General features: G+C 33.3%; 2 protein-coding genes and 1 pseudogene across 2 annotated transcripts; 2 read left to right on the top strand and 1 right to left on the bottom strand.

Moving 5' to 3' along the window:
- The first annotated feature begins 6,144 nt into the window (after positions 1-6,144).
- On the top strand, positions 6,145-8,962 carry LOC143633100 (serine carboxypeptidase-like; annotated as a pseudogene).
- Positions 8,963-11,104: 2,142 nt separating this feature from the next.
- LOC143633123 (uncharacterized) lies at positions 11,105-12,686 on the bottom strand. Its single transcript, XM_077101468.1, has 4 exons — positions 12,598-12,686; positions 12,430-12,483; positions 11,637-12,349; positions 11,105-11,568 (listed from the first exon to the last, which is right to left on the bottom strand). The coding sequence occupies exons 1-4, from the start codon at positions 12,684-12,686 to the stop codon at positions 11,105-11,107; spliced, it is 1,320 nt and encodes a 439-aa protein (XP_076957583.1).
- Positions 12,687-15,590: 2,904 nt separating this feature from the next.
- On the top strand, positions 15,591-17,127 carry LOC143633122 (uncharacterized; the record flags this gene model as incomplete). Its single annotated transcript, XM_077101467.1, has 6 exons — positions 15,591-15,664; positions 15,742-15,807; positions 15,910-16,003; positions 16,081-16,197; positions 16,822-16,922; positions 17,023-17,127. Coding segments are annotated over exons 1-6 (510 nt in total), but the record flags the coding sequence as incomplete, so codon positions are not given.
- Positions 17,128-23,834: the final 6,707 nt, after the last annotated feature.

Raw genomic sequence — 23,834 nt, 5'->3', positions numbered from 1 at the left:
CACATTTGTTACAAACACATAGGTAATGCCGTTTATCATATATTTCATTCACTAATAAGGTATTTTGCTTATGACATGATAAGAATTGATTTTGTACACATGATTGTTTGTAAGTAACATTTTCATCATATTTATCATATAAAAATGATGCCCATATAGTAACTATCCATATTTTATTCTCATGAAAAAGATAAAAAAGAAATTGTATGTTAATTCCTTCTTAAATTATCATCTCTGTTACATTTAGAACTCACACATACCCTTTTTTCCACATTCGTACGAAAAAAAAAAACATATTTATTTAAAAAGTTTTAACTATAATTATGCATAATAAATGTTTTATAGTGTAACGGTGCCGTTGTATTGTTTAATTAGGCCATGTGGTATACTTTAACCCCTCTTAATCCTACATAAGCATCATATCACTCATTATTCTCTTTTTCACTTCATCTCACTCAAAGTAGATGGTTTAATCCTTTTAACTCCATCTCACCCCTATTAATTGTTAATTTAATATATTGTTATTTGCCTTTTAACCCGTGAAAAGCATAATCATGACCAATTTTTAACAAATTTAACACAAGTGGGGAATGGTTTAATCCATCTTTAAAGTGTTATGTCATCTTAATTTATGTTGGGGGTTAGAGTATACCCCATGACCTTAGTTGCACCGCTTCAAATCCATTTATTATTTGATAACCAACTTTTTTTATATATTTGATAATCAATTGTGTAATCGTCGCAATGTTTCTTAACCGTTGCATCTTTTTAACTCGGTGTAAGCAATACTATAAATAGAGGCCTTTCGTTTACATACACAAGATTTTTATCCCTGCAACCATCTTCTCCATGGGGAGTACTAATGTCGGTGGTGATTTCCGTTAACTCTCACATCAGAATATTTCCGTTACTTGGTTTTCCCGTCTGTTCAATATCTACAATACTCGTCCATTCAATTGGTATTCCATTTCTATAATAGTAAGGATCAACATATAACTGCTCAAAGTAGCTTTAAACCTTGACTGATCATTTGTTTGAATAAAATATTTAGACCTGTAATTTTTTCATTTGTTTACAAATCATGTGTTGAGTTTCTTCTTCATGAAGAAACATCTATTGATAGGTTTCTTCTTCAAGAAGAAACATTGAATTGACTATATCCATGTTATGTAAAATCTTACGTTTCTTAGTTGTGAATAAGCTACTATATCTGCTTGTATGTAAAAGCTTATGTTTCTTAATTATGAAGAAACATTATTTTAACTATAACCTTTGCATGTATAAAGCTATTGTAAACATAATTATGATCAAGGTTTGGGCTATACCCCTGACTATGGTCTAAGCCATCTAATATATATAATAATAAAATAATATTTAGGTAGAACCCCTACTTTACGCGGTATTCGGAGTTTATATGCCTAAACTTGTACGGGTAGCACGTCTACTTTCTATCGCGTATCAAGGCTTAAACCGTTAGAACTCCGGGGCTTGGAACGTACTTCGAGGTCGGCACACAAAACGATACTAAGTGTGTGAAATTGTGTGTGTTTGGTGTGAAGTGAATGTGCCGTATCCTTCCCCTTTTATAGCTGATTTTGGGGACCATCGCGCTTTCTAATGGGGTATCGCGTAGCGCGATGTCAGGTTTTGACGCGCGGCATGCTGACTCAGCCCTAGCGTTTGCCACGTGTCCCCCGGATGCGATACGTGTCTGGTGACTCATACAACCCCATCGCCAAGCGCGATAGTGTTGTTCCTGAGCTCATCGCGTAGCGCGATGGGTCCCGGAATCAGATTTTTCACTTTTGATCATTCATATTTGATAACTTGCCACTTCTTATTCATACTTTCATTTTCCAAAAATACTAAAGCGGCCCTTATGCGGCGATGCGAGCGTGCGCCATCAAAACGCCACATTACGCCCATCGCCCGAGTCCGTGTCAGGTGCTACGCACCCTCCACTAGGACTATGGAGAGTGGTTAGCCACATTAAAACATTTCTACGGAAACTGGCTTCCTTATAAAGAGTTTCCATTTCTTTTCTTGTTCCATGTGGGATGAAAGTTATCTTCCTTAATTATACCCATGTAGAATGCTTCCATTTTCTTCCGTCTTTTCATGTGGGATGGAATTTTCTTATTTCCTTAACATGAAATATCTTTATTTAACTTATCTCATTTTTCCTAATTACTTATCTTGTGAATATTTTTAACCCTTCAACTTTCAAAGTTGACATTTTTAGTCCAAAATAATTATGGGATTTTCTATGATGTTACAGTTTTATAACTCGTATAGAACATTAAGTTACGAAAATCAGTTAGGTATTCAGATTATTCATATACTTTTTAGATTATAATCGAGAAGCTTGCTCAATGAACGAATCTAACAACTTCTGAATCCAATTATTAATAACAGAAAGATAATCATTACTAAAAACGAAAAAAGGTTCAAGTATTTGCTCATCACAGTTCTCGCTTTTTCGTGGAGTTTTCGCACTATTAACAAGTTCTCGGTTTTACCATACTTTTCGCATGACTAACGGGTTCTCACTTCCATATAAGATTTCACATGGCAAATGCGAAAACTGACTAATCTAACTAACATATTAAAGCAATACATGTTACACATGTCCTTCAAATATGCAATCCATATGTGATGCCAACTAATCAATTTCTATTTATACATATTCCACCTAATTAACTAATTTTTAATTACCACTCCTTCAATTTAATACATTTTTATGTTAAATCATTTGACAATTAATTCATTTATTAATATTCAATATTTATTAATTACCTCAAATAAACCAATTATGACTTTCTTAGAATTATTATGACTTTCTTAGAATTATATTATTAACAAATTCTAATTATCTCAAGTTAGTTATTACCTAAAAAATAATAACTGGTTTCCACATTTTGATCAATTTGCTGAATTTTTTTTACAGAGGTATTATGAGTTTACGGGTCAAAAGTGTATAATATAATATTAAAGCAAGATGATTTTTCCACGTGACATCATTCTAAGGCTTCTACATAAGATGACGTAAATGTCATGTGAGCAGCTTCCTATTTTATCATCTTTTCTTTTAAACACAATATGAGACAAGGACCATTTTAGTTATGTTATAACCCGTGACTCAGTTTTTTATTTTTTTTAACAACCCGTGTATCACACGGGCTCTATCCTATTCTATAATACAACTTTGCAAAATCTAATCTAACTATATATTAAAGCAACATGATTTTTCCATGCGACATTATTCTAAGGCTTCCACATAGATGTCATGTGAGCAGTTTCTTATTTTGTCATCTCTTCTTCTAAACACAATATGGAGCATGAACCCGTTTAGTTATGTTATAACCCATGACCTGGTATCTCTTCAAATACTACCATCTTCATATGAAGATAACACTTTATAAAATTTTGAAAAATAAATTACCATGTGATACAAGTCTCGAACCCAAGACCTCATGTTTTGAACTAAAGATGCTTACCAACTCCACTTGAGTAGTTATTGTGTTGGTTTTCTTGATTTATAAATGATATATTGTTAATTCACTTATAATTAATACCAGAAAATCATTAAACAATTAAGTTAACATCCAATGTTGTATTCAAAGAGGCTTTTAGAGATTTATGAATTATAAAATTTTGTCTCATTATTAATATCATATGAATGTATAATGTATGTTATCATGTATATTACTAAATTTAACCTTTTTGTTGTTTTTAACCACCCATGTATCGTACGGGCTCTATCCTAATTATACTATAAGTGAAGTCTCGTGATCTAGCGAAAATAAACTAGAGCGAGAGCTATCTACTTTGCAAAAAATAGGACCTAGAAGCGAAAACTTCACCTATTCTTTGTGAACCCCTACTTTCAGATCTAATTATCTCCAAATCGCACGCATAGCCACGTTCGGATGCAAGTTTACTCCTTAGTGATCTAGGGATGCATTTGGCAATCATCGAGCTTTTCATGCAAGTTAAACCGTGAAATATCAACCTTTTTAAACATCAACGCACCTTGAACTCATTTATTACTTCTTGGATTCATTAGGGGAATATTTATGTCGCTACTGATCCCACTGTCAATTCTTCACAAGGAACGATACTCTATCAATTTGTATACATGTAATTTTATCCTGAGAACATCTATGAAATTTTGACCCTACTCAATCGATATTTTCTTCCAACAATCAATCTCCTGAATCATCTCCTCCTCGCCCACGTCCTTTACCAATGCATATTAACATCCAGAATGGCATCTATCCATGACCGAAAATATTTAGTGCTTGTTAAAAATGGCACTTGAGCATTGTTGTTTTCTTATTTAAGAATTCATGTACTGATATTTTACACCATAGTAAGAGAAACAATGTTCTTATTTGATCTAGAAGAGTATGAAATCTTGTAGGGTTCACCTAATTCAATTATTATTAACATAAATGATGAATGATCCATTGGTGAAATTTTGATAATGCATCTATCTTTAGTCTCTTTTAACGAAGAATGCTTTGTATCAAGGAATCCAAATATATGGTCGCAATTGGGGCAAACTATAGTATTCAGATACAAATAAAACAAATCAAGGAACATTACTTCATTATACATAAACAAAAGTTGTCTCATATATCTCTATTTCTACGTAAGTGACAAAACCAACAATATGTGTAAAGTAACTTTTGTTTAAGCGAGGTGAACTAGTTAATGTTAATGTTCCTTGATTTGTTTTGTTCAAGTATAGTGGCATAATAATGTTCTTCGATTTTTTTTATTAATGGCTGAATACTATATTTCAATTTAGCCTATGAGACAATGGAATACAAAACTAACTCACTAAGATGATTATATAAATTAAAATTTCATGTTGATTGCGTATTATGAAACTGGACTAACAGTAAAAGTATGTGAACGTTGCATACAAAGAGAGATAATTATTTTATTTGATAAACGTATTATAAAAGAAATACAATGAATAAAGCCTAATCAATATACAACTCTAACACGTATTAAATTAACAAGATAAGCCATATGTGAAGTGTGTGTATATTATAAAGATAACATTAAAAACCATATGTATAGTATATCTTAAATATATATAAAATGAAATATTTAAAAGCTTTCTGATTGTTTTCTACATCTTCTCAAATCACCATATTATTTTATTTGTAAATGAAGGCTTCTTATGCATTTAACCGAATTCATAGGTATAGGTCTTACCAAACCCAGATAGCCCTTAAACGGTTTATGATATGAAAGTTATATAAAATAGAGATATACTAAAATTAATATCCGATTTTTTTTTAAAAAAAATATTATTTATAATTAGAAAACAATTTTATAGTAAAAAAAAAGCAAGTTATGGGTCACCAAACCCAGATAGCTTTTAAACTATGTTATAGCATCTCATTTATTTGTGAAACATTTTAATCATCAAAAACTAAGTATATTATTAACTTTCTTACGATAAATAAAATTAAAATCCAAATAAATATATTAATATTAGAAACAAATGATGTAAAACAACATGTAATACGAGAGATAAAAGCTAGTTTATAATAAAATAAAGCTCTAATATTTATAAAAACAATATATTATAGGGCATTTATAGCGCTTATTATTACGTACTTTTGCAAGAATGTCAATTTATATTAGACAAACAAACGACAAGATCGAATCTTAATGATTTGTTTGGAATATAGGGTAATCCAAAAGTGTAAAAACAAATTAATTTCATATATCTTCTGTGACAAATATTTTAAATACACATAACTAACATAACTAACTGTAAACACATTTTTATCATATTAAGTATCATCATCATCGCACTCAGTATATCATATTAATTATAACTATCCTAATTCAAAATTTAAAAAGTTGCTATCGTGAGACTTTAACTAAAAATAATAATAATTAAGATGAAGAATGAGTCCAAATACAACCGTTGAAAGCTATCCAATGACAAAGCTATGGAAATAATCGAGCATCATCTCCATTTACAATTTCTTTTTGACTTCTAGTTCGCATTTTCACACACACTATGTATGTGAAACAATACAAGAAACAAGCAAACATATACACATCATACCCCCCACACAATAACACAACCTGCTTCTTTCTCCTATCTTCACAATCATGGCTACTCCTCCTCACATCTTTTATCTCATTCCTCTTATTATTCTTTTTGTTTTCCTTTCATCATCATGTGCAAGAACTATTCCTTCTTTAAGTTCTTTTCATCATTCAAAACCTTTCAAAAAAACAGGCCACCAACTCATCAAAGACCTCAATTTGCATCCGAGTCTTGACATTAATATCGTTAAGTCCTACAATCATTCGTCATATCTTGATCAACAACTCAAAGTTACACAATATGGAATTGTTGAGAAACGGTTATCGCTATCTGTTCTTGGTGACTCTGGAGCCACTGTTCATGATCTTGCTCAACACGCTGGATATTATCGCATTGAACACACCGTTGATGCCCGGTATGTTATCGTTTCGTGATTTCAACTTAACACCTTTTATTTATACTGGTACTGTTATATAAATCATGTAAAAAAAAGTTTTGGAAAACCTACCCCTTTAAAAATATCTTGATGATTGGGAAAAGTTAGGAATATTGGTTGGGAAATTTGACTACTTCTTTATTCTATTGGTACTATTTCTAATACAGAATCTTTTAATGATTTGAGTATTGGAGTGGATACACTGTGCTTAGAAAGAATGCATATTCACATGTGTAGTTTATATATGATGATATACAATTACATTATTTTTAACAGAGTTTATTATTTAGTTCCATTTACAAAGGCAAAGCCTTTAAAAAGAGGTTGCGACACAGCATGTTGTCTGCTTGTCTATCACTTTATTATAATAATTTTGAATTCAATGAGAAATCTTTCATTTAAAAAAACATTTAAAAAAAAAGTCTTTAAACACATGAGTTTTAGAGGGGGGTGCCTTGGGTTTATGTCCCACAGAAGACGGAAATTAAAGAAATTCGTCATTAAAAAAAATTGGTTTTCAATTATTAAACACAAATAAATTACTATTCACCAATTTGGTTTTGTTCTTCTTTCAAAAAGTTATGTAGCCGTTAAATAAAATTCAACTGATCATATATATTGAATATTGATTCGTTAGTTACAAAAATATGATATTTTTATTCCATTTTAATGCAACATGGACTCGGTTGTATATGCAGGTTGTTCTATTTTTTCTTTGAATCAAGAAAGGCCAAAAGTGACCCAGTGGTTATATGGCTAACCGGGGGACCAGGGTGCAGTAGTTCACTGGCTCTTTTTTATGAAAATGGCCCTTTTAAACTTACCAACAACTTGTCTCTTGTCTGGAACGACTACGGCTGGGATAAGGTTCATTTAGTTTGGCTCAAAATATTCTATAAAATATCGTACCAAGTGACGCTCACAAGTTAGTTTTCAAACAGGTTTCGAACTTGATATACGTCAATCAACCAACAGGAACTGGTTTCAGTTATAGTTCTAGCGACCAAGACGTCCGCCACGATGAAACCGGTGTCAGCAATGATCTTTATTACTTCTTGCAGGTTTGTTGCTAAACCTAAATTCCATCAAGTTGTCTACTAATTTTTGCTTCAAGGTTTTTCAAATATTAATCAACAATGATTCACATATTCAAATATATAGGTGTAACCGAATTACAAGATAATGTGATAATGATAAACAATAAATCAAATAATAATAACTATAATGAATAATAAATCCTGCTAACATTTTTGTTGAGTTGGATTAAACTTAACTTTTTTATGAATGTAGGCATTCTTCAAGGCACATCCGGATTATGTCAACAACGACTTTTACATAACTGGAGAATCATATGCCGGGCACTACATTCCGGCCTTTGCTGCTCGAATTAATCAAGGGAACAAGAACAAACAAGGGATTCATATAAATTTGAAGGGCTTTGGAATTGGAAACGGGCTTACAGATCCTGCAATCCAGTATAAAGCATACACCGATTACGCTTTGGCTAATAAGTTGATCTCACAATCAGATTACTCCCAGATAAACCAACAAATACCCGATTGTGAAGCGGCAATCAAATAATGTGGTATGCATATATAACAATTTCTATTTTTGTGTGTGTGTGTGTGATTTTAGTCATTCCCTGGGCAAAATCAAGTATGCCACTTGTGTCTCTAGGTACAACGGGTACAACAACATGCGTGTTGGCGTTGGAAACTTGTCAGGAAATTTTCGAGGATATCTTGGATATTGCAGGCAATATAAATGTAAGATCACAAACAATATTACCCGAAAAAACATAACCATTCAACATTTACTAATGTTAACTTCTTTTCTTTGTAGTATTATGATATTAGGAAACAATGTCAGGGGAGTTTATGCTACGATTTCTCCAACATGGAAAATTTCCTGAATGAACCATCGGTGAAAACAGCGTTAGGTGTACCAAGCGACATAGATTTTGTTTCGTGTAGCGATGCAGTACACGAGGCGATGCTAAATGATTGGATGCGAGATCTTGAAGTTGGGATTCCAGCACTTTTGGAGCAAGGAATTGAGTTGCTTGTATATGCTGGAGAATATGATCTTATTTGCAATTGGCTAGGTGTGTTCTTGATCTGAAACTCTTGAAATAAATAAAGAATTTTTTTTTATTAAAAAACATATGAGAAATTTTCAGGGAATTCGAGATGGGTTGATGCTATGGTGTGGTCGGGTCAGAAACAGTTTCTTGCAGCTTCGAATGTGTCGTTTGTAGTTGGTGGGAAAGAAGCTGGAGTTATGAAGAACTATGGACCGCTTACGTTTCTTAAGGTTCATGATGCTGGACACATGGTTCCAATGGATCAACCGGTAGCTGCATTGCAGATGTTGCAGCTCTGGACTACCGGAAAGCTAACATCAAAAAGGGGATGATAAGCTTCCATGAATGAAGAAAAAAGAAACTGAATGATTTTTACTTGTTAGTGTTTCAAGTGTTTGCTGTTTTTTTGAATATTGTTCCACTTAAATGAAAGAAAGAAAATTTTACTTGTAATTAGATATCTGTTTGCCAAATTTTCATTTCTTATGTGTATTGTTTTGTAGTGACAAGATGAACATGGAACCAACCGGTCCAAACCAGATTAGACATGAACCTAAGATCATAGTTATCAAATGCGATAAGCGCTCGAAAGCGTTGACGTGGGGCCTAACGCCCAGGTGATAAGCGCAAAAAAAGCGCCCGGCTTAAAAAAACGCACATTAAAAAACAAAAATTTAACTAAAGTAGAACATCTTAATAAGAAAACAAGCATTCATTCTTGAAAAAGTTCAAAAACAACCAAAAACCGAAATCCAAAACATTACATACCAAGTACATCTTACAAAGAAAACATAGAACACATAAAATGTAGGATAAAAAGAATGAAATCCGTTGAGTTGGAGGATGCAACATCAAACTGAGATTGACTAGCCATTTACTGAATCAAATATTAAAGTTAGATTAGATTGTAAGAAATAAAGAACATAAAATGCAGAATAAAAAGAAAAAAATCTGAAAAGAAGAACAAAATGATTTTTTTTATCAAATAATTATCGATAAGAACAAAACTAACTTGTAAATTATGAGTTTCTTCAATGATTTTATGTGTGATAAGATTGATTATGGAATCCCTTAAATAGTGGAGTTTTAGGTTCTCCTAGAGAATAGGAACAGGTTGTTTAAATGATATTTAACGCATATGGAAATATGGGATAAAAATCTGGCGCTTTAAAAATCTGAGGCATGCAAGTCGCAATTAATTCGCCTCGCCCATTAAATGCGCTTAAGCGCAAAAGGTGCTCGATTTTGATAGCTATGCCTAAGATTAAAATATTCATAGACCGTAGACTGTAGAAATTATAGATTTCGTAATCCCTTAAATAACTTTCTAATATGTGAAGTTCGATTGATGACACTTAAATTAACAACATAAATCAATGTTAGTCTAAGGAAAATATGATTTAAAAGTATCATGCATAATCAACGGTAAACGTTAATAAAATTTTCAATTAAATCAAACGAGATTTATATTTTAAAAAGGGTTAAAGTTTGTGAATAGAGTTATGATTGATCACTTTCCTTCATGACCCGACAATGAATTAGCATAGCATTTGATGTAGTATAAAGTTTATGGAAAATCACTAGAATTAATGACTATTTTACTTAACATATAGCCATTTGAAATAAGCTATAAAAAAAATTGGAATGACCATTTTAACTAAACCTATAGCCATAGCCATATAAGGAAAATTAGTGAGGGTGGATCGAAAAGCATAATGTTTACTTTTTGTTTTGAATGCAGTGTTGTAACATCTGAGTATATAACCGGTGTGTAAGTTCCCGTCCAACTTCTTGCTATACTAGTTGTTAGTTTCTAATAGAATTGGTCATTCATAAAAAAAATTTGTCTATATGCATGAAATTATAAGTGTATCACCCGATCAAAATACGTCGTGTCATAAATACCATCATTGACTAATTTTTAGGATGACACGGAAATCTACTTAGATTACAAATCTATAAAAACACTTTTTAGAAAACTCATTCAGAATACCAGTTTTATCTCGTCTCTCACTCAAATTCTTCATTCAATTATTATACGGAGGGTTGTATATCACTTATTCTCTCTACACCGCATAGACTCCAAATTGTATTTAAAAACACCTAATTTAAACTTTAGACAAACGTGATGTGATAATTTTATTTATTACTATTTGAGTAAATTGCAGTTTGCATCCTTGTGATTTATGGGTGGGGACGCACTTAAGACTCTATTTTAAAAAACGACCATGGGGAGCCTTTGGTGCTGTTTGTTTTTCAGAGGTAAAATGTCAGAAGACTGCGAAACCACATCTGCCAACATCTGTAGCAGAAGAGGTGGACCAAAACTCTGCAGTCTGCAACAAGAAGACTGTTTGTTTTTTAACGTCTGCAGACTGCTAAAATAAGCTGAAATTTAAATAAACTGAAATATAAATAAAAAAGGTCTTCAACATTCAAATTTAAATAATAGTCAACAACACTGAAATAATATTCATAATACCACAAACATTTTTTAAATCATTTATTCCGTATTTTGTATTAACTGCTCAGCAATTTCATCTCTTAACTGAGTCATATATTCCCGATCTGATGCAGTGCCAAGTGCTTCAACCTCGTCTTCATCAGCATCAATTTGCCTACGACTATTTCCAATCGACACATTGGGTTGATCGTATTGTGTAAACAACTCATCGTCCAAACCTTGTTTCCTAATAAAATTATGTAGCGCGAAACATGCAACGGTAACTTTCCTTTGTGTTTCCAATGGAAATGGTGTCATCCTCTTCAATATAGGAAATCTTGCTTTCAAGACACCCAAAGCACGCTCAATGACGTTTCGAAGTTTTGCATGTGCATGATTAAATTTTTCTTTATTGGTTAACGCACGTCTCCGACGAAAATCTCCAAGCCAATACCTCACATTACGATATGGAGCCATAAATCCTCGTATGTGTGCATACGCGGCGTCACAAAGATAGTATTTCTCTGTAAATATTTTCAATTAATTACAATATTAAACTAACATAGAAATAATTAACAAACAATAAAAATACCTGATGGTGGAAATGGGAATGGCGCGTGTGGATCTAATAATGCCTCTGATAATATTCTAAAATCATGTGCTACCCCTTCCCATCCGGCCACAAGAAAAGTAAAAATCATGTTAAAATCACAAATTGCTAATACGTTTTGATAACAATCACCCTTTCCCCTTCCTTTATATAAATCTTGTTGCCTAGTAGGAACAACAACATGTATCAAGGTCCCATCAAGTGCACCAACCGCTCCTTTAAAAATCTTTCGTAGCCTCTTGTTATGTCCCGGAATGTTTGGATTCGGATTAAAAGAAGTTGGTACTATTATATCTTTGGCGAAAAGCATCATTTTATCCAACACTTCATGAAAGAATTTATGAATTGTTTGCTTTGAGTGTTGAAATCTACGCTTGATAACCACGTAACGTTGGTTATGGCCGATTATCATCAAAAACATAGCCATTTTTTCCTCAACCGAAACATGTTTACTATCCTTTAACGAATAATTTGTTCTAAAATGTGCACATAGTCGAACAAATGATTCACGGGACATGCGTAACAATTCAATGCATTGTTTGGGATTTCCTTGCAATAACTCTAACGTGTATTTATGTCCCGTTATTGTCGAATCATTGTCTCGTTTTCGTTTCAAACCCCTCTTCCAAAAAAAGCGGATATACAAGTACATAACAACTACCAGAAGTATTTTCTCATCATTATTCATTATGAACCTGTTAATAAAACATAAACAACCATGTCATATAGCTATAACAAAACAACCATTATCATAAAGCATAAACAACCATGTCACATAGCCATAACAAAACAACCATTATCATAAAGCATAAACAACCATGTCACATAGCTATAAAATAACATACAATGTGTTAAACTTAACCAAAAAGCATAGAATGTTTTCAACATAACTAAAAAAACATACACAAAAAACAAATAATGTTTTCAACAAAACAAAAACTACTTCATAAGTCCTAAATTTTTAGCCGTCATCTCGATCCACCCTTTTAACACGACGGGAACATTTGGCAATGCCATCCACGCCTCTCTCATGTCCGTGGTCATTTCAAAAATATGAAAAGCAACCAAATATAGAAGGTCCGTCGGCTCTAACCCAACCAAACTTAACTTCTCAGAACACTCAACAACTGTTGTAACTACCGGGCGTTTTTTTTTCAGGTTTTTCCCTAGTCAAATGTCGCAAAGCATTTTTCATGTCAAGTGCTAAATCCTCAAAAGTGACAGATGATGATGGTTTTGAGGTTTTAGCCCTTTTGGGGGTAGGCTCGGGAGTAGGCTCAGGAGTAGGCTCAAAAGTAGACTCGGTAGTAGGCCCGGTAGTAGGACTAGTGCCGGCATCATCTTCTGTGTTGTCCATAATCATCAGTTGTTGGACCGATTGGAGTCGATGACAAGAGGATGATCCAACCACTGATGTTTGGGTTGAGGTCCACTTGCGATTCCCCGTGGCAATATTCTCATCAAACAGTTGTGCATGAAGTCCGGAAATGCTAATGGAGTTGTCTTTAAGGATGCCGCTTTCGAATGCCCCTAAAAAATAATGGTAGATGTTAAAAAATAAACTAGGGGTGGACTTTAAGGTAGAGGTAGATGTTAAAAAATAAAAATATATGAACATACCTTCTTAAAGTCTTCCCATTCCTCGTTCGTTAAGGTAAAGGTATTTGTTTGAGGGTTGTAGATGTTGCCGGTTTTGTTTTTCAAATACAACCATCCTATGTATTTGGCTTTAAGATTATCATAGGCGTTTTTGACTTGTTTTTGAGTCAAATCCAATCCAAACTTTTCCTTAAGAACCCGTATTACCTTAGCCCACGAGTCTTTGTGCAAACTCAACCCTTTTTTACCCACGGTGTTTTTCTCTTCAATGCATGTTTCTAATAAACATTTTATTTGCTCATTCGACCAATGTTGTTTCTCTACCATTTTTATGATCAACTAATAAGAAACAACAATTCTATTAAAACAACAATTCATCGAACCTAAACTTTCTACAAACTTTATTCAACAACAAAGTATTAACAATATTCAACAAACCTAAACTTTCTACAAACTAATAACAATCTAACAAAATTAACAAAAACCTTTAACAGTTAACAAAACACTACAAACTTTATTCAACAACAACTAATAACAATATTCAACAAACCTAAACTTTCTACAAACTAATAACAATCTAACAAAATTAACAAAAACCTTTAACAATTAACAAAACACTACAAACTTTATTCAACAACAACTAATAACAATATTCAACAAACCTAAACTTTCTACAAACTAATAACAATCTAACAAAACTAACAAAAACCTTTAACAATTTACAAAACTACAAACTTTATTCAACAACAACTAATAACAATATTCAACAAACCTAAACTTTCTACAAACTAATAACAATTAACAAAACACTACAAACTTTATTCAACAACAAAGTATTAAAAATATTTAACAAACCTAAACTTTCTACAAACTAATCAAAATCTAAAAAAATTAACAAAAAACTAACAAAATCTAACAATCTAAAACTTTAACAATCTAACAAAATCCAACAAAACTAACAACAAACTAACAAAATCTAGCAATCTAAACTTTAACAATCTAACACACTTATAAAATTAAAAGAATAGGTAATTAGATTATAGCAATGGTGGTGGTGGTGGTGGAGGAGTATTAAACCTGGACAAAGAGAAAAGAGGCCGGCGGGTTGCAGGGTGGAGGAGCAGCGGCGGCGGCGTGGTGAGTGGAGCGGCGGCGGTGTGGATGCAGCCGGCGGGTTGCAGGGTGGAGGAGCTGGGCGGCAGTGGAGAGGAGTTAGGAGGAGGAGTGGAGTTAGGGTTTGGGGTATCTGATGAATGATCGATTAAATAAGAATGGGTAGAAGAGGTCAGAAGTAATAATACCAACACTTTTGGGAGAAGAGGGCGCGCAGACGTTTTTTAATGAAACGTCTTCGGAAAAAACAAACAAGCTGCAGAGCCCAAGCTCTGCGCGCCCTCTTCTCAGTGCAGACAAAAGAGGTGGAGAAGTGCTTTTGAGGAAAAACAAACAACACCTTTGTGATTTACAGGCGGGGTCAGCTTGTGTCCCTCTGTCTATTCATCGTTTTCTTGGACGTTACACACAAGTATGTTTGTAATTGTGCCACCATGTAAAATAGGGTCTCAAGTGTGTACCGCACATAAACCACATGAACACAAATTGTAATTTACACTTTTTTTTTATTATTATTAACAACTCGTATACTCCTAAAATTATTTTACAACAACCACTGGGCTTATACTAGGGCTGTTCACGAGCTGAGTCAGCGTCGTTTCAAGCCCAAGCTTGAAATTAAATGAGGCAGCTCAGCAAGGCTCGAGCATGATTTTGAAGTTACACAAGCCTAAGATCGAGGCGACGAGTCAAGCCATGACTCGAGTCGAGCTTGGGTCGATTTTGGCTATGTTACAAAAATGAGCCAGCTTAGTTCAAGTTGTTATGAATCAAGTTTTTTTAGCTAGTTTTATTATAGGTTTTATCAAGCAAGCCACAAACCTAAATTTCAAGTTTTTTTTTTCGTTACTAAAAATGATTATTATTGTAATAATTACGTCATCGATCCACGACAGTCAAAACTGATATACCCAGAAATCGTTTGGGGTATATCATTTGCCGCCACTCAGTTCGAATTTGTTGATAGTCAAGGTAAATCTTTCTTTCTGTCTTCTGTATCTACTGAATTTGTTGATCACCATCTGTTCGATCATATGCCTCAATAATCAAAACCCTAGAAAACCCCAAATCCCCCTAATTTGTGTTATGTATATGTGCTTATTTGACTTCTATTGCAGTGAAATTGAACACCAGTTATTGAATGGATGCTGATAGGTAATAATACTTTCTTTACAATTTTTCAATCTGCTTTTGGTACTTGTTAATAATAATAACAATATTTCTGTTTTAGGTTGAATTCACCACAGACCTCAGCTGTTCTGTTTGAAGTCATGGGATACCAGCTCCAGTTTTCACAGGTACATGATTATATACACATTTGAATGTATTTGCTTTTAGCATATGCGCTTGTAAGATTTGTGTCTTCGGTTATTAGGATCCAAATTCTAAGCATTTAGGGACAACCGTGTGGGATGCTTCCATGGTATTGGTCAAGTATCTGGTAACAATTATCATTTCTAATTCTTGTTAATTATGTATGATTGAATGATTGATTATATGGTTACTTTTGTATGAATGTATGCTTATGGATGAAATATTGCAGGAGAAAAATTGCAGGAAGGGGCGGTTTTGTCCATCGAAACTGAAAGGAAAACGTGTTATTGAACTTGGAGCGGGCTGCGGTGTTGCAGGTTTTGGTGAGATCTCTCACGTATGCAGCATATCAGTATATTCTTATATTTTGTTATATGATGTATGATGATTGTGTTTTTAGGCATGGCATTGCTTGGGTGTGATGTTGTTTCAACAGACCAAGTTGAGGTTTTGCCTCTTTTAATGCGCAACGTTGAACGTAATACTTCGCGAATCACGCAGATGAATCCTGATGCAGGTTCTTGAGTTTTTTAATTATTAGTTCAGTAATTATGCATCAAAGTTTCAGTTATCTTGTTTTTCCATTTTGTTTTTAAACTAATGGTTTTTGCTTACATATCAACCCATTATAAAGCAAATGGGTCAAGATTGCTCGTGTAATCATTACTTCATCACAAAAATAATTGCCCGATAATTTAAAATATGTACGGTTAATGCAGTTTTTAGTTGGCATAATGGCAATTTTACCGTTAATGCATGAAAGATACTTATAAATTTGGAGAACTTGCAAGATATGATGATAATTGATAAAGGTAATTAAGGGAATATTGATAATTCACAACTATTCATTTCAAAAATCGCACTTTGTGACAGGGAATAAATAAATAATGCTCATCTGTTTCTTAAATGAATTAATTTGTTACCTTTTGTTATAAACATGTGAAAAATATTACTAAAATAACAAGATTAAATAACAATTAAGCACATATATTAAACGGTGATTTCAGGAACTTCTCTTTACACGCCACAAATATTGATTTATGTACAATTGACAGCAGAAACAACCTTAGAAAAGAAGTATCATATGTTACCTTTGGAATCTTTGAACGTGATATTTGATTCTTTTATTTCATCTTCTCAGATTCGATCGGGTCCATAACTGCTGCAGAGCTCAGTTGGGGCAACCATGATCATATAAGGGCACTCGATCCACCTTTTGACTACATTATTGGCACTGATGTTGTATGTTTAACTAAAACCGGAATCCGTGTTTTTTCACTTTAATTGGTTTGGTCTTCTTAACTCATAATTATATGACAATATTTTTCTGTGTTACTACAAGGTTTATGCTGAGCATCTGTTGGAACCACTATTGCAAACAATGCTTGCACTGTCGGGGCCCAAAACCACGATTTTGGTGATTACTAAACAACATTTAATCACTGCCCTATTCACTATTGTGCACATTCATTTCTTATATACATTTCGTATGCTCTTTTATTGCAGATTGGGTATGAAATTCGTTCAACAAATGTTCATAACAAATGATTGAGTTATGGAAGAAGCATTTTGAGGTGAAAATAGTGCCCAAATCAAAGGTATACCTGATTTCACAACTACAAACATGTTTATAAATGTTCTTCATTTTCAAGATTCAAGATTCACTTTTTTAATTTAAGTTTTTTTTTCCTCAATAGATGGACAGGAAGTATCAGCATCCAAGTATACAGCTTTACATCATGACCTTAAAGTCCCCAGAAGGAATTATAAATCTTGATCCCATTACCGAAAATGATGCAAATGAAAAGATTGAAGATGAAGCTGATAATGATAATGATAATGAATTGCCACAAGAAATCCGGACTCTTAGTGACTGGGAAGCCAGAAGATATGGATCAATGGCTGCTCGGCTTCTTAGAGACATCAAGATAAGTTAGATCCCTGTTGTATGTTTACAATGTTTTCTGTTTTAATTTGATTATAAAACATCATGAAATTACACCGCTGAGACCATGTTGAGGAATTTGGTGGCGCGTTCAGTAGTAAAAGACAGTTTCGCCCTACTGAATTGTAGTATTAAATTCAAGAAATTTTGCAGTGCATATGTTCAATCTCTTCAATGACATTGTGCTTTAAACGTTTCATTAAGGTTGTTAAAAGAACGAGCCAGTGTAAATTCACACCCGAGCTTGCGATAAACAACAATACGAGTGAAGCTGACTTGGCTTGTAAGCTCCAATCTGAGTTGAACGTTAAGATATTTAATTACTTTTAACCAGGGCCCCAAATTTGTATTTTGTTTTAGGCCCCCTAAATACACATGACAGATGTGGCATTGTGGCGTCAGCTTACCATCACATCATGTTTCTTTGGGGCATTTTACCGCCAAACTCAATAAGCTTTAAGAATTATAATGTATTAATTGTGTTTGTTGATGTGTGTGGCCGTAGGGGTGGCAAAACAAACCTAAATTGGTTGTTTTGGGTCAATATGGATAACTTTTAAAATTGAAATAGGTCAGGATGGATCAAAGAACTTTTTAAGAAGGTTGAGATGGGTTAGGGAAAATGCTAGTAACTTTTGGTTATGGATTATAATTGATTAAAACAAGCTCCATACTATTCTATTTGAAACAAAACTCACGAAACCGAACCTAAACTGAAAACTTCGAAATCGAAAACAGCGAAACCTAATATATACCGAAATCGGCCAAAAACGAAGAAAGAACCAAAACCAATCTGAACCGAGAGAAAACTGGGATTTTTTTTAATAAACGAGGATGGCGGGGGAAACATTTTAGTTGTTTTACCTTTTTAGTTTTTTATTTATATTTTGAGTTATTATTTTTTATTGATTTTTTTGAATTTTTTTTTGATGGTTTTTGAAACCCTTTGTATTATAATAACCTTTACTTGGGTCAATATGGATTAACCCATACCCATCCGAACCTTAAAAAAAACTCATCTTGTGTCACACCCCGACCAAAGGCGGCGGAACATGCCGAGGTGTAACGATTGTCCATATGCACATGACACTAATTAAAGTGACAGTATTTAATAAACTCATTTCATTTCACAACATCGAAAATGTCACATAACAATTATCCATCAAATAACCATGAACAAGATATCACAAAATATGGCAAATTGATATTGTTCATTTTTACTAATATCCTAAGGTCTTTGATGTCGTTTTCTTCACAATCATAAATCAACCAAGACGCAAACCTGCAACATTTCATAAAATAAAGTTTGTCAACACAAAGGTCGGTGAGCAATTCATAAGTTTAATCATATTAGTATATAATAAAGATAGCAACAAAACTTGCATACGAAACGATAAATAAAAGTGGTAATTTGGATAAATAGATATCGCTAAACACATTAGCGACACCTAGCTATAAGGGGATGCCAAATAGTCTAGGATTTTATAGTTATCGTTAATTGCATTACGTTAACGACACCTTGCTATAAGGGGATGCCAAATAGTCTAGGATTTTATAGTTCCACCAACCAAAAGCGATAAACACATAGGCATATAAGCATAGAACACCAAATCGAGCAATTATTTAGGTAAAGTATACAACTACGTTTGTGGTTTAAGATTCAAATATAAAGCATTTTGTTGAATAAGTATGAAATGTCACCCCCAAAATAAAAGATGGAAAATGGGGTATGAAGTACTCACCTTCAAGTAGTAAACTTGAAAGATAATAATTTGGAGATTTGTCGGAACGACGAGTTTAGCGCACAATGCCTAAAAAGAAAAGAAGTCTTGAATTTAGAAAGGTTGTCTTGAAGGTCTTTAAACAAAATAAATGTTGAGAAATGTAAATAATTAAAGTTTAAGGTTTAAAATGTGACTATTTAAGAATTTATAATAATAACCCTTTAAAAATGTAAGTTTGCTCGAAACCGGGTTAAAGTATCTAACCTTAATATTTACTCAACCTATGTTAAGTAATAAGGTGGGTAAAATGCAAGAATGCAAATCCCTTTGGAATAAAGATACTAAAACGGGTTTTTTTATCGAGTGTTCGGGTTGTCGGTTCGGGTCTTGATAATTGGTCAAACCCAAAGTCAACTTTCCAAAATATTGAATGTTATGAGATAACTCAATAAAATTTAATAAGACTTAACCAAGTATGTAGTTCCATTGTTTTAGAACTAACAACGCACGTTAAGCGAGTGTTCGGTTTTATCGGTCCAAACTTTGTTATGAGATCAAGTTGGATCCAACATTTCCAAGTACTTAAGAAAATATTTAAAAATCAATTTGTAACTATTTTTAAAGAAATATACAAGTCTTGATGGCTAAAAAAAACACACTTGTGTGTCTTAAGCGAGCAAGAATCGGTTTGGTTCGGTTTCCATCTTACAACAAGTTCATAGATGGTTTCCACATGTCCAAACACTAAATAACTTGTATAATAATGTACAAATAAAAAAATACCAAAAGTTAACAATAAAGTCTTTAAACAAAAGTTCGGTTTTCGGTTCGGATCGTGTTTCGGGTTAAGACCGAGGTAAGATTCTACAAACCCATAACCGTAGAATTTGTAAAAAATGATTTTAGAAACTTAGATCTAACACTAAGTATGTTTAAACAAACAAAACTAGTAACAAAGTTCGGTTTACGGTTTAGAGCTATTTACGGTTAAACCGAAGCATAGACTCTTAAAAACCCATAACCATGGAACTTGTAAACATGACCAACAAACTAAAATAAGCAAGATTAATATGTATGAACAAGTTATATAGATGTATATATATCAAGGACACGAAGTCCTCCATGAAGCCTTGCCTTATGGGGTCCGAAACCTCACCGACCGGAATCGGAGAAGTAACTACCAAAGGTAAATAAGGGGTGTATATTATATATATGTTGCACAACCATAAACAAGTATTAATAAGGCTACATAAACTAATTAAGATGAAAGACCAAAATCCTTTAAGAACACTTAAGAAGATAACCTTGAATCTTTGATGTTTGAGATAGTTTTTTTTTTTTTTGGAGTTGTAGCAAGGGAAAATGAAGAGGAAAGGTGGTGTATATATAGGGTAATGTTGGTGGTCAAATATGGGTGTGAGACACAAGAGTTTTCATGCAAAATGGATCAAGACAAAAACACAAAACATCAAAAAAAAATAAATAAATAAATAAATAAAAATAGGATGTTTTCAAGACCCAACAAGTGTGAAACAATATTGTAACATAAATCCATTATTTTGATTATAACATAAGCTTCGGTTTACAAATCGGGTCGGTTTACATAATAAACAAATACAAAAACGAATACAAACAAGACCCGAAATTGACGAATGTCACATCTTGACTCATATTCATCTTTATCCAAGCCTATTTTGACCATCATCCAATCTAACTAGTTTTATACCCGTCCGATGGCCAGGCAGTTTAATATGATGTCATAATCATATTAATATGCATTCTATAAAAATTAGTATTTGTTTAAAACGATATTACAACACAAACTAGAAAACTGATCCAACGATTGAGATCCATGATTTCCTTTTATCATTTTTACCTCATAATTGTCTGGCATAACTTATTTCAACATAATTTTTTATAGGCACCCATATTAACTTGAATTCATTTTAGATATAACTCATTTTGATCAGATCAATCTTAATACTTAGTTTAAAATGATAAAAGATATCATTTTACTTACAGCCCTTTGTAATCCAAAACCATTTTGAGCAGTTACGAGCCAGACCTGACCAGCCCATTTTGCAAGACTTTCATGATTAAGAGGAGAGAAAAGCCATTGGAAAACACAAATTAACCAACACGAGTCAACCTCAGACCCTTTAAACTAAACACACCATAACAAATCATTCCCAATTGTATTCAATAGGAAAAAAGTTGACCATTTATTAAAGATATAAAAACGAATATAAATCAGTGAACGTATTGCCGTTATTAGGTTACCTAAGTGTGAATAAGTCTTATAAGCTTATTAACAAAATTGCTTCTAGGATCCTCTTGCTCAACATTCGCCTGCCTATTTTTTTAGCTTTGCAATTCCTTCTTTAATTTCTTTATATCACCTACACTCGGCATCCATTTTATCCCAAACTCTTTGGCTCGGTCAAAGTGATTGATTAACTGTTTATTCACCATGAACTCTGCTTTGCATCCCAACAATAAGTCATTCCCAAGTATGCTCATTGCTCACTGGCTAGAACCATCTTTAAAACCACACAAACATGTTTAAAAAGAGGCCCGAAACGAAATATAGACTAATGATTTGCTCTTGTTTTTTCTTTTACCCCGGTTCCTGTCTTTTTGTTTGTATTCCATTATTGTAAAGACTGACACTGATGCATACAAATGTTTAAAAGAAAACCCCCCAAATTATCATACCGTCCACCCGCAACAGTTGAACTAACCTGGAAACTCATAAACATGAGATATGGTCAAAACGGTTATATCAAGCAAATGAAGAAAATGAAAATATAACATTAAGACCTGTGTAGTGCCTTTGAAAACAACTTCATATATGTCACGAGTAATAATAATAATGAAGTCCTCTTGCTAAACTCAAATCAAGAACCACTTTGTTCACACATCTTGATTCTTGCATTGTCCAAAGCTTGGAATTTCTCTAAATCACTCAATGCTTGATTTGATGAATTGTTTTTCTGAAACTCACTTCCTTCTTTTTTAAATTCTAATGATAACTGCTAAGTTCTAACGATTATCGGTTCTCCACCATTTCAGTATTTAACCCCTTCTCTACAATCTAATAACAATAAGTAAGAGATGGAATAATAAGAGTCATAAATTTTAAATCAAATCACCAACCACTTTCTTTTTAATTTGCTCAAATGATTGCTTGTCTGGTTTGTCAATAATAAAGCAAACAGTTGTAAATGTGTGAGATGGCACGCCACATATCTCCAACAACATTCCATCTAGTAACTTTCTGTTGTTCAACTTTATCTGCAAGCAAAAGTAGGGAATTCAATTTCAATAATTGAAGAAAATAAACATATCACATAAAGCATAATCCCACAAGAAGACTCTGAAGTGATCAACATTTGATGTTGTCAGTACCTTCAAAAGCCTTATGGCCTTGACCCAAAAAGCCTCTAGCTATTTGCCACTGAAAGAAATCGATGGACTCCTGATTTTTAATTTACCATAAAATATTTTTAAGAAATATGCAATCAGGATTAGAAAAATAACCTACTTGAATATGTTCATTTAGATGACTCAATAAATGCATTATTAATTACCGTCAGGCTCTATATGTGCCGGAAACATGAAATTTTCGCTGCTTGCTCCTCCACGTCTACAATTACATAACTATATAAAGCAAAATCACATTAAAACCACCTAATCAGCCACAAATCAAATAACAATTCGAGATAGTACAGACTAGACCTGCTTTGATTACATTCCACACCACAGCAGAAGGAAGAGCGATTCCGTGGTCAGCAGTCGTAACCGTTTGTATTTAAGAAATGAATTTGTGATAGGAATTGAGGAAGAAAGGGTGTTAAATAGGGAATAGAAACCCTAAACGTGGGTGTGGGAGTGGGAGAGAAGATACTGGGAAGGACGCCGGAGAAAAAGGAACTTGAACATAAAACCGCAAGCTATGTAACTGATAGTAACCTCTGCTTCTAGAAGAAATTACAGGACTTCAAACGTCCAGATTTCATCTCAGACCAATCTAATGGTTATAAGTCATTCAAAGTTAGTATAATTACCGGGAACAATATATTATATAATTCAACCCATTCATATTGCCACCTCTTTGTGAGCAACCAAATGCTAATAATTTTAATGATTAGTGTGGAAAGTTGTAGATGTTAAAAACACTTTTGGAACACATTAATTGATTATTTTGGTTGGATTTTAGTACGAAGACGTGTAGGTAGCAGCTTCACAAGAGGAGCATGCATGTTTTCCGTTAACATCCATTTCACATGTCATATATTGTGTGTGACGCTAAAGTACTATCTCATGTCTTAACATGTGAGCTAAGAAATCGTACCTTATATTCTTTATCATGTGTGTATACCCATGCATGCATACATATAGAGAGAGAGGTGAGTTAGTGTACAAAACAAAATTAGCGTGTGAAGGATAAGAAGCTACCAGAATGTGGCACGTGACATATGACCG

This window comes from Bidens hawaiensis, unplaced genomic scaffold (genome assembly GCF_021521415.1).
Source record: "Bidens hawaiensis isolate Kalapana, Puna unplaced genomic scaffold, B.hawaiensis_p1.1 tig00006617_1, whole genome shotgun sequence".
Lineage (NCBI taxonomy): Eukaryota > Viridiplantae > Streptophyta > Magnoliopsida > Asterales > Asteraceae > Bidens > Bidens hawaiensis.
Note: the sequence above shows the minus strand (reverse complement) of the source record. Positions and strands in the feature narration are given on the sequence as shown.

Bases quoted from the DNA above. Each gene is read 5' to 3' on its own strand.
- LOC143633123 (XM_077101468.1), bottom strand. From the start codon at position 12,686: ATGAGAGAGGCGTGGATGGCATTGCCAAATGTTCCCGTCGTGTTAAAA. The intron at 12,484-12,597 runs GTAGTTTTTGTT...GTTATTTTATAG, and splicing joins AAAAATTTAGGACTTATGAA to CTATGTGACATGGTTGTTTA. The intron at 12,350-12,429 runs GTGACATGGTTG...TTTTATTAACAG, and splicing joins GGTTGTTTTGTTATGGCTAT to GTTCATAATGAATAATGATG.